We start from the raw sequence: 13,425 nt of genomic DNA, 5'->3' as shown, positions 1-13,425 counted from the left end.
TCAATCCAATTTACGTGTCATAGGAATGCAGCAAATGGACCCAACTATCTACATATTCTGACGTCACTTACTAGGCCGCGCCCTTTCAAGCTTACATCAACTCAAGTGTGTGCCATTCGTATTAATTACACTTTATAAAAGTAGTTCTTTACGTTCTTTTAATCATGTTTTATATCCATCAATCATGTGTTACAATAGAGTATTAAACGTTACAAAAATCGTTGGGAGAAGGTCGGGGGGGTTGCAGATGTCTATAAATATATTATGACACAATGACAGTAGTGGCTGCTATTTGATCATTAGGAGTTCAGAAAACACATATTGTCTGTGTTAATGATGGTGTCCCCCCAGGCCACACGTAGTGGCTCACATGGCGCGTGTGCTCGCGTTCCTGTCCGTGTTGTAAAGAGACTCCACGCTGGAAGATGGATGTGCTCCACGGCTGAAGGAGAGACAGAAACACGCGGTGGGTGGTGGCGGGTGCCGTGTATGTAACACGCATACTCTCGCGTGGAAACACAGAGGACACAAACGTGACGAGGCAGCCGAGGAGCTGTTACGCAACCATTGACCTACTAACACATATTTCTAGAAAGGCTGCTGCACAAAGTGGAGCAAAGTGTTCGCTGGCGCACAACACGGAGCGACTCGAGCAAGGACACAGATACCGGGGAACCGAACAAGAACAGACACCAAAGAGGGAACAACTTTGTTTTTCTGGATAGGTTTTGTCTAAAGAAGAGGAGGAAACGGGAGCGAGACAGCTTTTGTGTCGGGGAAGCCTGAAGGTTGTGTTCCCCTCCTCCACCATTCAAAGGTATGTTTTGACGGCGCGACCCTCTCTCTTGTTTTTTTCCCCCTTTCTTCTCTTCTCGACTTCTATGCGTAACAAGACGTCCAATAATGTCCAACTGTAAGTGTTACTGTTCGTTTGCATTTATTTACTGGGTGTATTTTAGAGAAAAGGACACGCCGGTCATGGCCGGTTATTGTTCACATGGCGACTCAGCCGGCAACCCGCCCGTCACTTCGAGACGTTCCGTTGGACAACAACACGTTGGATTCTTTTGTAGTGCTAGTTTGTGTCTGTGTGCCCCATTTCCTGCGTTATTAGCTGGACCAAAAATAGACTGGAAACGCGTGTCCCGCATTGTGTATGTTCAATGTCAAGGTGAGGTAATTTCCTCCCGGTGGTGTTTTCCAGCGGGTCCACCGAGGCAGCAGCTTGGTTGTAGTTGTGCGGCTAATAATGCTACTATTACATCCACACTCGATCCTCGCACATGGTGCTTAGCTAGCATAATGGGAGATAATTTGAGTACGATCGCGTTATAGCCTTTGTCATACATTTACATAGAATATTTAGGGAAGCGATATGGTGTTCTCAGAAAGAACGCGTGTCGGCTATAAAATACGACTCGATTCATTGCTTACATGTTCGCTAGGATGTGCGCCCCAAATGACTTCTTTTGATTCAAAATGCCTGTTAAGTAAGGCGCAGAGTGTTGCTAAGGAGTCGGGGGATGACATAACCAGCACGCAGCAGGGAGCTGCAAATTTCTCTCCTGGGACAAAAGGCCCTGTAATTGATTCCCGTTTACACCCTGCCTGTTATTCGTGGTGTGATAATGAGAGTCGGCACAAATGTGTTAATACATAATACAAAGGTGAGGCATTTTAGTTGAGTGAAAATGTGAATTAAAGCACCACTCGGTTGACCGAAGATGCCCAACATGGCATTGTCTTGACTTAAAAATAAGAATCAAGTGAACATTCAGGATGTGATGCAATGCATGGAAAAAGGCCTGTCTGGCAGGCAGGGTTCTGGTGAGCCCTTTCAGCCCGCCTGCTGCCAGCTGCTCTGTTTTCAGAGCGTCTGCGTTGCTTTTTCCCAGTCTGCTTTTGAATGTAGGTCAGACCTGTATTTGGGTGACGGTACACATGGCAAACAAGGCTACTCAGACTTTGGCTTTGACCTCTCAGTCTTTTGCTCTAAAGAACATATTTCTGCAGGGCTCACTCATTTGTCCTCCAAGTAATGTGTGATTAGCACAACTGTAAGTAACTTAACTTTTCTGTCGGGGGCCATGCTTGTAAAAGATGTCAAGGAGTCAAATTTTTATAAAGTCCACCTGGACCATACTAAATACATGTAAACCAAGATGCAATTGCTTTTTATTAAGCATTATGAACATTTCTGTGTTTATAACAGTTCCTTTGAGGACATATTGAATTGGATCAAATGCTGTATATTGCCAACCAGTGGCATAGAGGACCCAACTTTAATTTTTGTTTGACATATTACATTTGCCTATTCAGATTTTATTTGAACATTTTAGTGATTTACAAGCAGCCAAAAAGCCGTACGCGCAGGAGCACTTTAGTTCTTAAATTATGGTTTGGGTCTCTGGATCCAATCTCCTCCTTTGAATCCGTAGACACGAGGCAGTGGGTTAAAATGGACGCTCCACGTGTGTGGTTGGATCTCTTCAAAAGTTGGAGGAGGGGAGCAGGGATATCTCGCTGTTGACTCACACTCGCACTATTGGGGGTCAGAGGTGAAGCATTCCTCTCCAAGTAGAAAGTTCCTGGAAACAGCTTCAGTGTTTAATGAGTTTGGGACCAAAAAGACATATGTCCTGTCTGTAATGGAGCAGCTTGACGGTTTGATTTAAAACTAGGACCGAGAAGGAAGAAGCAGGGAATTTAAAGTCAGTCAACTGTAATTGCCGTTATGTCCACATTACACAAGACCGATTCAGAGCACGTAGCCAAGAAGGGATAAAAGCAGAGCAGCCCCTCCCCATGCAGTCCAGAGAGAGGCTGTTATGCGTGAGTTTGGCTGCGGAGATGGGTGTGTGCTCTGACGTCAATGCCATCTCCAGCTATAATTTTTCATCTGCCTCTGATGCTCATTGTTCTGTGCTGCTTTGCTGGCTCTTTCTAGCCTCGACAGGGATTTATGTTGCGTTCGAATCGATCCATAATCGGGATGGTAGGCTATTGATATATCGGGGTTTGTCTTTTTATTTCGTCCCGCTGAACCCCGTGAATTCCTCCTGTCATCCAGCTCTCTCTCCCCCCTCTTTCTTTTGGACTATTTATAGAGTGCACTCTAATACTCTTTCCTACTCTCGCCCTCCCTCTCTTGCAGTCCTACTGACCTATTTTATGGCGTACTGTCAAAGACGGGAGGAGTGTTTACCGCTTAGCGTTGTTTCTAGGTCAGTGGGACAGCGCAGACGTATGCAAGCTTCCTTCCCACCCGCCTTTGTTCCCTTCCCTCCCTCTGCGGTCTTTATGAAAATAATTCGTAGTGGGGAGGAGGGGTTGACCCCTAAATTTTTCCACATCTGTTATGACCAAATCTCTCTCTTCTGTGTTGCAATACTCAAGTTTATTTTAGAAGAAAAAAAAAACAGGGGGCAGGGGGGAACCTGATGAAAGGCAGTCATACTGGTTTGGTAGCAACGCTCGTCTTTAGCCCCCAGTTATGAAGAAAACAGGTGTGAGTAAACGAGTGCTGCGGTATTCCGATCATTACACAAGCTGTTTTCGAAATTACTTTGTTTTTTTTCCCTCACGGTTAGATGATGTAACAAATTCATTGTGTTCAGGCTTAACTTGAGTAATGCCATAACCGGATGCTCGCATTTAATAGGTATGTGACACAGACGTTGAGCACAAATTTATAATGCTGTGTTTACTGACTACATGTCTTTGGACTAAGAGTATTACCTCATTTATAAAATGTACCAAAGTGATGCGTTTAGTATGTCATAATCAGCAGCTTAGACCACTTTTTGAATTGTAAATCCGGTATATGAAGTCAACTTGTTATTGTAGCCACCACTGTGCGCTCATCTTTGCAGATCAGATAAAATAACTGCAGTCGGCTTATTAGCTGCATTCACCTTCATTCAATGTACAGTTGGGCGATACGGTTGAAAAGTGTATCACCATACAAGTATTTCACGTCAGTCTATCGATTTATTTTAAACTCTGCAAAAAAAAGGACTCAGAGCAAAAAGGCCGAATTAAGCTAATTTTATTTTTAAATATAATATTAACTGTAAAAGGTCAACACAACTATATGAAAAAGTCAAATGAACTGGTCAATTTAAAGATTCAATAAAGATATTGTTAAACAATGTGGTTAATAGGGCGAATCCTGATGTATTTCATATCAGTCTAATTATTTTTTTACTTATTTAAAATAAAACAATTGTCGCTCTGATTACGGTGTGATAAAATGACACAAAGTTGACACTTCTTACATTACAGGCAGTACTGTGTTAAAATCAGGAAAACAAGAGTCACGTGAAGTTTCGGAAGTATGTTCTTCCGCTCTATGCTGTCCGCCACCATTCAACAAAAAGACTTCAAAATGACCTTTGATAGATTCAGAGAGAGTGTACAAGTGGACCCCAATGTTGACTGAAATTTTGACTACTTGATGACGACAGAGACTAACAGTCTAACTATTTTCTGCTCCTCTACCCCCTTGCCCCCACCACCTTCTCTCTCTCTCTCATTAGATAACAGCGGCATTTTCGCTGGATCCTCAGGAAGCCTCGAAGTAGACGGCCTGACCTACATCTTTTGTACGACACTGTGATGAGAAGCGCTGTGGCCTGACAAGCTCGGCAGCTGTGCAGAACATTTGGGAAGACATCAGTAAACTCCGGGTCACTTGCTGTGAGAGACTCCAGAGACTTGCAGTGTACCAAGAAAACCAAGCAACTTCAACAATCCGAGCTCAATTCTTCTTTTGAAGGGTTTTTGTTTTAGAAAATTAGTTCAATGTCTAAGGTGTTCATGGAGTTCCACCTCTTTTTTATCTTCTTGGCTAATTTGGACACTTGAACATTCTGATTGAGGAAACAGTTGGCAAGGGAAATCAATGAGGCTCTCTCTTAGATGTAAAGTCTTTGCTGGTCCCACAACATAGTGGAAATAGTTGCAAAACAAAGTCTTTGTGTTATATCTGCATTTTTCCCTACACACTTGCTAGAGTTCCACTCTGGCCCTCCATTGGGAAAATGGAAAACCTGAATCTACACATCTCATCCACCAGCAACAAAAATGCCATGGAGGTGGACAGTTTTACTACCTATGGCGATCTCCCATCCCCTCTTCCTGAGAGCGGGCCACGGGCCAGCCGCCAGGCTAAAGGTTCCAAGCCTACTGTGGCATCCCGCCGCAAGCGGGAGTTCATCTCTGATGAGAAAAAGGACGATTCCTATTGGGAAAAACGGAGGAAGAACAACGAAGCAGCAAAGCGCTCAAGGGAAAAACGTCGCCTGAATGACATGGTTCTGGAGAACCGGGTCATGGCCCTGAATGAGGAGAATGTCCGTCTAAAAACGGAACTACTTCAGCTCAAGTTGCGCTTTGGACTCATCAGCACCGCGTCCTACATGGAGAAAAGCCAGCAGATCGCCAGCAGCGCGGCTTCCGGTAACCCAAGTAGCAACGGGAGCAGCACCAGCGGCACCCCCAGTAACGCCTACCTCTCAAGTAGCGGCTACTCTAGTGCATCCCAGGTGATGCTGAACTCAGACTCTTCTGAAACGGAGCAGCCCAGCCGCAGTGAGCGCCACTCGACGCTCCCCAAGTATTCTCCCAGGGGATCCGTGTCGGACTTGTCCGACGGCTCCTCAAGGGACAGCCCCGAGCCCTTGGGCTACAGCATAAAGAAGGAGCCTCCCAACATGGAGATGGCCCGATTGGAAGGCACTGGACTCCCCGGTGGCATAGCCAGTGGGTTGCCGAACCGTGCTTACCATGGAATCCACCTTGCTTTGATGTCTCCTCACCAGCAGAGTGCACAATTGGCTGAAGCTGCCATAGACTACCAGCAGCAGCAGGGCCACATTGAGGCCTCCGCTTCCTCCGGCCAAGCCACTTCCTTACAAAGGAGCGTCATCTTGTATCGCTCCAGCAGCGGGTGCTACCCCATGGAGAGGCCAGATGAGCAGCAGAGCAGGACGCAGCACGGCCAGCACCCCTCAAACTCAAAGTTCTCCGAATGCTCAGTGGCCATCGCCGAGGTCGCCGAGAAGCTGGAGAGGACAAAGACGATGGACTGTGAGCAGTACGAATACTCCGAGGAGGAGCCGCAGGCACGGTACCACGGCCAACAGCAGCATGAGAGCCATCGCGGGCCTTACAGCTGCCAGGCTCAGGAGAACAGCCGCGAGCATGCCGGGAGCCGGAACCCCTTTGCTCCCAATCTGATCCGCAGCACCGAGGAGGGCATGTCGGCATTCTCGCAGCACAACGGCTACCTCGACACAATGGATGAAGAGCCTCCAGTTCTCACCTATGAGGGAGGCCCGAGAGCCGACGGCTTCTACCAAGAGAATTCCTCTGCGAAAGACACATCGTCTAGCGACGGGGACCCCCGGAGCTCCGACAAGGAGGCTTCGACTGATGACGAATCCCCCTCCTCATCGTCCTCAGACATTAGCAGCTACCACCAGAAAGCTTCAGCAACTGTCGGACCGCACGGGGAGTGCCAAGCTGAAGTCAAAGCGACTGCCCTGCCCCACAAGCTGCGCCTCAAGAACCGAGCAATGTCCACCGGGGCGACGAAAGCACAGATGGAGGTCTGCGTGGGCGTCTCCATGTCCCCATCCCCCACCCTGCCCCAGCACCCGTACCTGGCACTGCCTAGCAACTCCAACAGCAGCCAGGTCAGCAGAGAGGCAGAGAATGATGTGGAGTACAGCGAGGAGGTCAGGCCTCGGCCGGACGTAACGTCGGACTCACAAAAAGCACCCGGCAGTGGTTAGAGGCGCATTTAAGAACAGTTGGCGGGTGATCTACTTTCTGCAGCTACAGCCCATTCGTCCTGTCGGCAAAAAATGAGACCTAGCTAGGAAAGGCTTTCCATCCACTTTCACGATCACCTGTTTCCCTTTATTCTCTCCTACCTCCCACGTGTCCCTCCAGTTTAAAGAACACACCATTCACCGAGGGAGGGAACAGAATGAAATGGTTTCAGTCTGGGATACTTCTGGCCAGCATACACATTTATTGTGGCATTATAAGAACATTTCTTTGACCAAAGAATATTTGTTTTTTCTTTAATGTCACCTTTTGTTGGTACAGTAACAGTGTATATTGGTCCTCTTTGAATAACAGTCAGTCCTTTGCCTGCACACACGTCCTTTTCACTTCAAGCACTTAGATTGTAAAATGTGACATACAAATGAGGTATATATTTTAAAAAGAAAATGTGGCAAAAACAAAAAAAAAATCTGTCGGATGCAAGTCTTGAACTTTAATGTGCTCAATTGTTCAGACAGCAAAGCAAACGCCTGAAACATCTAAAGCAATGTAAAAAAAAAATTTAAAAAAACAACAACACACCTTTAGTTATTTGGACCAACTTTGGTTTCTGCTTTGGGCGATTTGATCGCTGCAACACCAAAACCGGCCCCAAAAAGTTGAGTCCAATTGTCATATCAGTCAAGGCTATGCAGTCGTACGATGCTGACAAGCACAAGGCGAGCGAGCCCTGCTGGCTACACAACAGAATGGATACACTTTGTCTAATAAAAAAGATGAGTCTCCCATCTCAAACCAGCAAAGCTGCTCTGTTTTTCTCATAAGGTGCCTCTTTTATCGTGCCGTCTCTTCTTGTCACATTGGCCGACGACTTACCAAGCCCACTGTGCACTGAGCTGAAGCAGCCGCACTAAATCTAAACATACAATCTTTTTTTCAACAGTTTCCCTTCCAGGTGCCTGCCTCTGGCCACTATGTATAAATGTAAAGTTGTCTTGATCACTTGTATACTGCGCTCACTATTTTTTATTAATATTGTTATTTTCTATTATATTGGGTTAATATTTTGTCTATTACATGTAATTTTATTGTCCTCCCGTTGTGTCATTTTGCTCTATGCTCTTCCCAGTTGTGCTGTGTATTTGTTCATGGTAGCCCATGCAATGATTTGTACTCCCGTGTTACTGTATAACCTGTATCGTTCGCCTAAATCTTTTGCGGAAATGAGACCCCCAAAAGAGAAGCTCGTCCAGAAGTGAAAATGTTTGGCTTTTCTTCACATGGATATGTGCAATGGTTGAAAAGAAAAATGTGCTTTATTTTGATTGTAAAGGTTGAAAATGGGGAAGAATAAAAAGGCTGTCAAAACATCATCTGTCATGTCAGAACTGTTTGACTCAAAACTAGCACATGAAGCGATACCGACGCTGTGCTAGCGCAGCCAATGACAGTATTATTTATCTATACTGTACTGTAACGCGATCCAAACAATTTTATGAATTACATTGCAGCGTTGTACTTGGCAAGTTGCATAACTACGTAAAATATACACAACTTGAAATCATTTTTCTTTTCATTTTACAAAACAAACATTTTTAATCGTAATTTAAATGCCTGAAGTAAAATGGAAGTGTCACAGCTTTATACTGAAAAGGGCCATGTATTGCACCACTGACTACGACAATTCCTGAGAGTCAAAACAGTACTCTATTTGCCAGGAAAAAGAGTTTGAACAAAAATCAAAACCACTGTGTCAACGAACTGACACAAACTGCCTGCGCCGAATTTGGGCGAGTGAAGCGCGGCATGTCAATGACAGTAACCCTATGCTACATTTTATGATACTGAATTACATAAATACATATTCACTGCCTTTGTCACTTAAGTTGATTTTAATTGTTTCTGGGAAACAACATACAAGGTCTGGGATGGGCTACGAAAAATGAAATTCCAGTTCTCAGGACATGTTTTAGTGTCTCTGCGGGTCAATATTTGCCTTAACAATTTATGGCTAATTTTCACACGCTCATAAACCTTTTCCTTCCACTATAAAAGTCACACACTCACAATTTTGCTGCATTATTGTTAGGGTTGGGCACCGGGAACCGAGTGGAACCGGGACTAGCACTTAAGGTTCTCTCTGAATTGTTCGGGTTTTAAAATGTCGGTGCCACATTTCGATTCCAAACCCGCCCCTCCAAACAAAGTACCAATAGCGCGGCGCGAAGCAATCGACAGACAGAAGCAACGAATAGGAAATGTGTGTGTGCCACGCAACACACAGACAGCAACGAAGACTTACAGGATAATGCTCGCGGGGTGTGATAATTATAGATGTTCGACACAAGTCAGAAGTGTGGCTGCGCTTCATAAGAGCAAGCTGCTTAGTACAACACATAAAAAAATCATCTTGTTCAAAGGAGGTTGCACGTCTAATATCATTAATAAAAACCTCCGTTTACATGGGGTAGAATTGTTCGAGTGTTCGGCGTTTGACTCTTTACGTTGACCTCTCGGTGTTCTGAAATTCCTTCCTACCCGCCGAGACGTCCTACCAAGGCTTCACCAATAGTGAGGCGGGGTCGCCAGCTCCGAGTCCGACCCTCAGCCAAGTGATAGCACAATCAGATCGCATAAGTATACAAATGAAATATGTTGAATGACCGCATCAAGCACAAGTTTTTCTTTGTATTTGCACAATTGGCTTGCTCATTGATGGAGCCTAACCTTAAGTAGGATGCAACAAACTGCATTATTGTATTGTATTTTCTTGAGGTTCTCCAAAATAAAGCTCCCTTGCGGATAATTCAGGCTCGCTCCATTGAGAAAATCATAGGAAAATTCCTAAACAGTAGAAAAATTCATGAAACAAATATTCAACCGCCACCTAGAAAAAAAACCCCAATCAGAATCTAGAATTGTTAGGAACCAGAATCGAATCGAACCTGAATCGGAATCGCCCAAATTCAAACGATGCCCAACGCTAATTATTGTTAAGTTTTCAAATCTTTACAGGGTCATCTAACCACATAAGATTGTGATAAATTGGTTAGAAATTGTTAGGATGTTTGTTACAATTGAACATAAAGTTCAATTTACATTTCAACACATATCGGAACGTAATCAAAGTCGATTGGAAATAAAAGTAATCTGTTTGATGCGGTTACACAAGTGTTGTCAAGATCATGCAATGCTTTTATGTGGCTTTGGTGGATCATAGCTGTAACCATGACCGAGGTGTCACTGACACGGGTCACGTACGAGCCAGTGCACGAATGTGAGGCAAGACTGGCAGAGGTGCATCACCACTGAGCAAACATCCTTGTCTCTGGTCTCGAATTCATTTTTAGGTGCATATTATCTACATTACATCCCGTTTGCCTTTCTCATGCACAGTAATGGATGTTGGAGGAACAGGACAGGATCAACTTTTATTCAACAATATCACTTTTCCACCCCAGAAAATAGCAGTGGATTACCTCACACACATCACCTCCATGCTTGTTTGCACTCTAGTCACTCATTTTTCAGTCCACCGCGGTGCTATGCATTGTGCAGAGGCTGTTAGGGGAAAAAAAGGGCCATGAGAATAAAAGTAGGTCAGTGACAAGGGATAGGGGAGGATGGAGGGGAGCGAGGGGGGCTTACATCATTCGCCTCTACAGTGTACATTCGGGCAAACTATTCAGAAGCGAGCCCTGTTGTTGCTGCTTGAGGGAGCAGGTTATAGCGGAACAAAGCTTCGGACATGCTGGATTTTTGTGGCATACTTTTTGGGAACGGAATGTTCGGTACAAATATTTGAACTAACGCTGACCCGTGATATACCTCAACTTTCTGAACATTAATTAATAATTAATTCCACACTCACATTAACTAACCCCTGTTGAGCAATGAACTGAGCAAGGATACTTATGAAGAAAAGTGAAGCGGTTGGAGGCCGTATAATCGACAGCGTGTATGACAGCGGGGCGAGAAGGGAGGGGGGGGGATTGGTGGGGGTTTTGTCGTTTAGGAGCTTGAGCGTGTTTGCGCTGCATCGCCTGCAGTGATCAACAGCCCGGGCTGGTTATGTAACTAGAATGCTGCAGTATGTAGGTCAGCAGCACAAGGAGAGGCAGGGTTGGGGTAAGGATGTAACTGAGGAGCGTACGTGAGTTTGTGTGTGCGCGTGCGCGCCCTTGAGTGTTATTTAAGCTGGATGTCCTTCTCTAGCAGATTCGCAATGCCATCACACTGCTGGGAACATTTCATTCCCTAATGAGGGAACGGGCAGTGACATCCCACGTAACCGTCTTAAATAGGAACAGTGCAACGAGTCTGCGCTTGTTTTGTGCGACTACATCATGCCGACAGCTGTTATTATTAAAGTGGGTTTGCAAATGGTTTGCTTTTTATTTGTCAGTTCAATCCATCCCTTTTTTGAACGTCCCATACCCTGTATGATTCAGGCCTGTCCTACAGAATTGTAAACTATAAACACATTGTTAAAAACCCCTATCAAATACCTCCCTGACAGTATTACTCAATATTGACCATCTTTGTAAAGTCTTGATATAGCACTTGGATCATATTAGGTTGGGAATTTATACGTAATGTACCTAAGGTGGTATAGCCAGCGAGTGAATAACGACGCATTATGTAATAAGAACTGAGTTGATTATGTCACTTGTCAAATAAAAGTGGTTGTTTTTTTTCCCTCACCCAAGTCTTTATTCAAGTTTACGTGTTGGATTGGAAACTTCAGCAATTCAAATGACGGTAAAATAAGTCATGTGTGGTCGGTTGGCTGCGTTTCAGAAGAGTTATGTTGCCTGTCCTGACCCATTCAGTCACACTGCCTCTGTTCTGCTCGGTGTTGCAAAATTGGGTCAGTGTGTCGGTGTGTGCGCACGCCACTATGGATGTGCGTAGAAAAATGATTAGAGGACACGTGACCTCACGGACGCGCGCACACACACACACACGCATGCATGCAAACACACTCACACAAACGGACTGACCTCTATCAATGCATGACAGAAATAGGCTATAAAGGAGTTGTGCACCTCTGAAATGAAAGTAGGCCACTCGTGTATGTGTGAGAGAGAGAGAGAGAGAGTAGGGCGGGGGAAGGAGAGAGAGAGAGAGAAAGAGAGAGACAGTAGGGCAGGGGGAGGGAGGGAGAGAGAGAGAGGGATGAATCAGCTTCATGTTATGCAATACGCAACCATCCCCCGGGCCCTATTACCATATCTTGTGGCCTTGTGCAACAGGAAGTGACCTGCTCATCTACGTGAGTTTATACAATTGGAAAGTGTGGATAATGACATTTTGGCACGCAATCCATCGTCTGGTAGCTACATTTACAAGGTACTAAAGCATTTCCAAACACACGTAAGTGGGTGTTGCGTGTGTGCATGTGCACTGACAAAAAACATTGTTTTAAAGGAAGGCACAACGTATCTTTTAGTACTTTTTACCTGCACGAGGAGAGATGTCAGTTTTTTTTCTCCAGCTACATTCCAAAATATGCTTCTTAGGTTAATTAAAGACACAAAAATGTCTCTAGAACGTGAACGTGACTCGCTGTTTGTCTCCGTGTTTATCTGCGTCCTCGTGGAAAGCCAAGTAAAGAGGTCTTCCGGTATTCTCCTGACTGAATCACAACTTCCTCAGTTGAGGTGAGCAGTGCCCCATGCCCCCATCCCCACTATGCACAGTGTTGATGGTGCACTGCTTCCCTCTCCTGAGATGACGGACGGTGGACAAGAATTTCCTCAAAGCTGTCCGGGGAGTCTTTTTCCATGGCCTCACCAAATTCCAGTATACTGCATATGTATATATGTACATACTGTGAATATGTATATACTTTATGTATGTCTACACTCCAAATGCAGCCTGAAATGACCACGCAGAAGATGAGTAAGGTAACCTGCAGCCGTTAAGTGGATTAACCCATTTAGATGAATCTCAAGCCATTTCTCCCATCTGTCTACAGTTATTGCACGGACCCAGTACACACACATGCACAAACACACACACACACACACAGTGCAGAACAGTTGCAAACACATGCCATTCTTGCTGCTTCACACAGTGGTCTCAACATTAAACGCAGGAAAACACACACCACTAATCTGTGCTTAGTCTTTTTGTCACATGAGTATAGCGCACACATGTAACTCATGTACAGTGTAAGCTACTCTTGACATGTGACTTCACTCTGGTCGGAAGGATTTGGACTACACTTACCAGACACAACAACAACCTAATGAGAGCTTACTCAAGACACGCAATAGCAATATAAGGTATAATACAACTTGAACGAAGCGGTGCCTGGGAATTCAAACAAGCTGTCTTTTTTTTTTTTTTAAGTTATTAATGCCATGAGGATATATATATATATATATATATATATATATATATATATATATATATATATATATATATATATATATATATATATATATATATATATAAAATCAATCAATCACATTTTATTTATATAGCACTTTTCATACATGAAAATGCAACTCAAAGTGCTGTAAAACATCTAAAGCAAAACATAAAAACAAGATCCGTTCACACCCTCCCTCCCAACAAACCCAAGACAGATATCCACCAGTACATCAGCACTCACTCACACAC

General features: G+C 44.5%; 1 protein-coding gene across 1 annotated transcript; it reads left to right on the top strand.

The window, feature by feature from the left end:
* The first annotated feature begins 512 nt into the window (after positions 1–512).
* On the top strand, positions 513–8,168 carry nfil3-5 (nuclear factor, interleukin 3 regulated, member 5). Its single transcript, XM_086034142.1, has 2 exons — positions 513–817; positions 4,539–8,168. Exon 2 carries the CDS (start codon positions 5,043–5,045, stop codon positions 6,795–6,797), a length of 1,755 nt encoding a protein of 584 aa, XP_085890268.1. The 5' UTR covers positions 513–817; positions 4,539–5,042; the 3' UTR covers positions 6,798–8,168.
* Positions 8,169–13,425: the final 5,257 nt, after the last annotated feature.

This window comes from Filicampus tigris, chromosome 6 (assembly GCF_054856515.1).
Source record: "Filicampus tigris isolate MCC_2025a chromosome 6, RoL_Ftig_1.0, whole genome shotgun sequence".
Taxonomy (NCBI): Eukaryota; Metazoa; Chordata; class Actinopteri; order Syngnathiformes; family Syngnathidae; genus Filicampus; species Filicampus tigris.
This window is presented reverse-complemented; position numbering and strand designations above follow the sequence as displayed.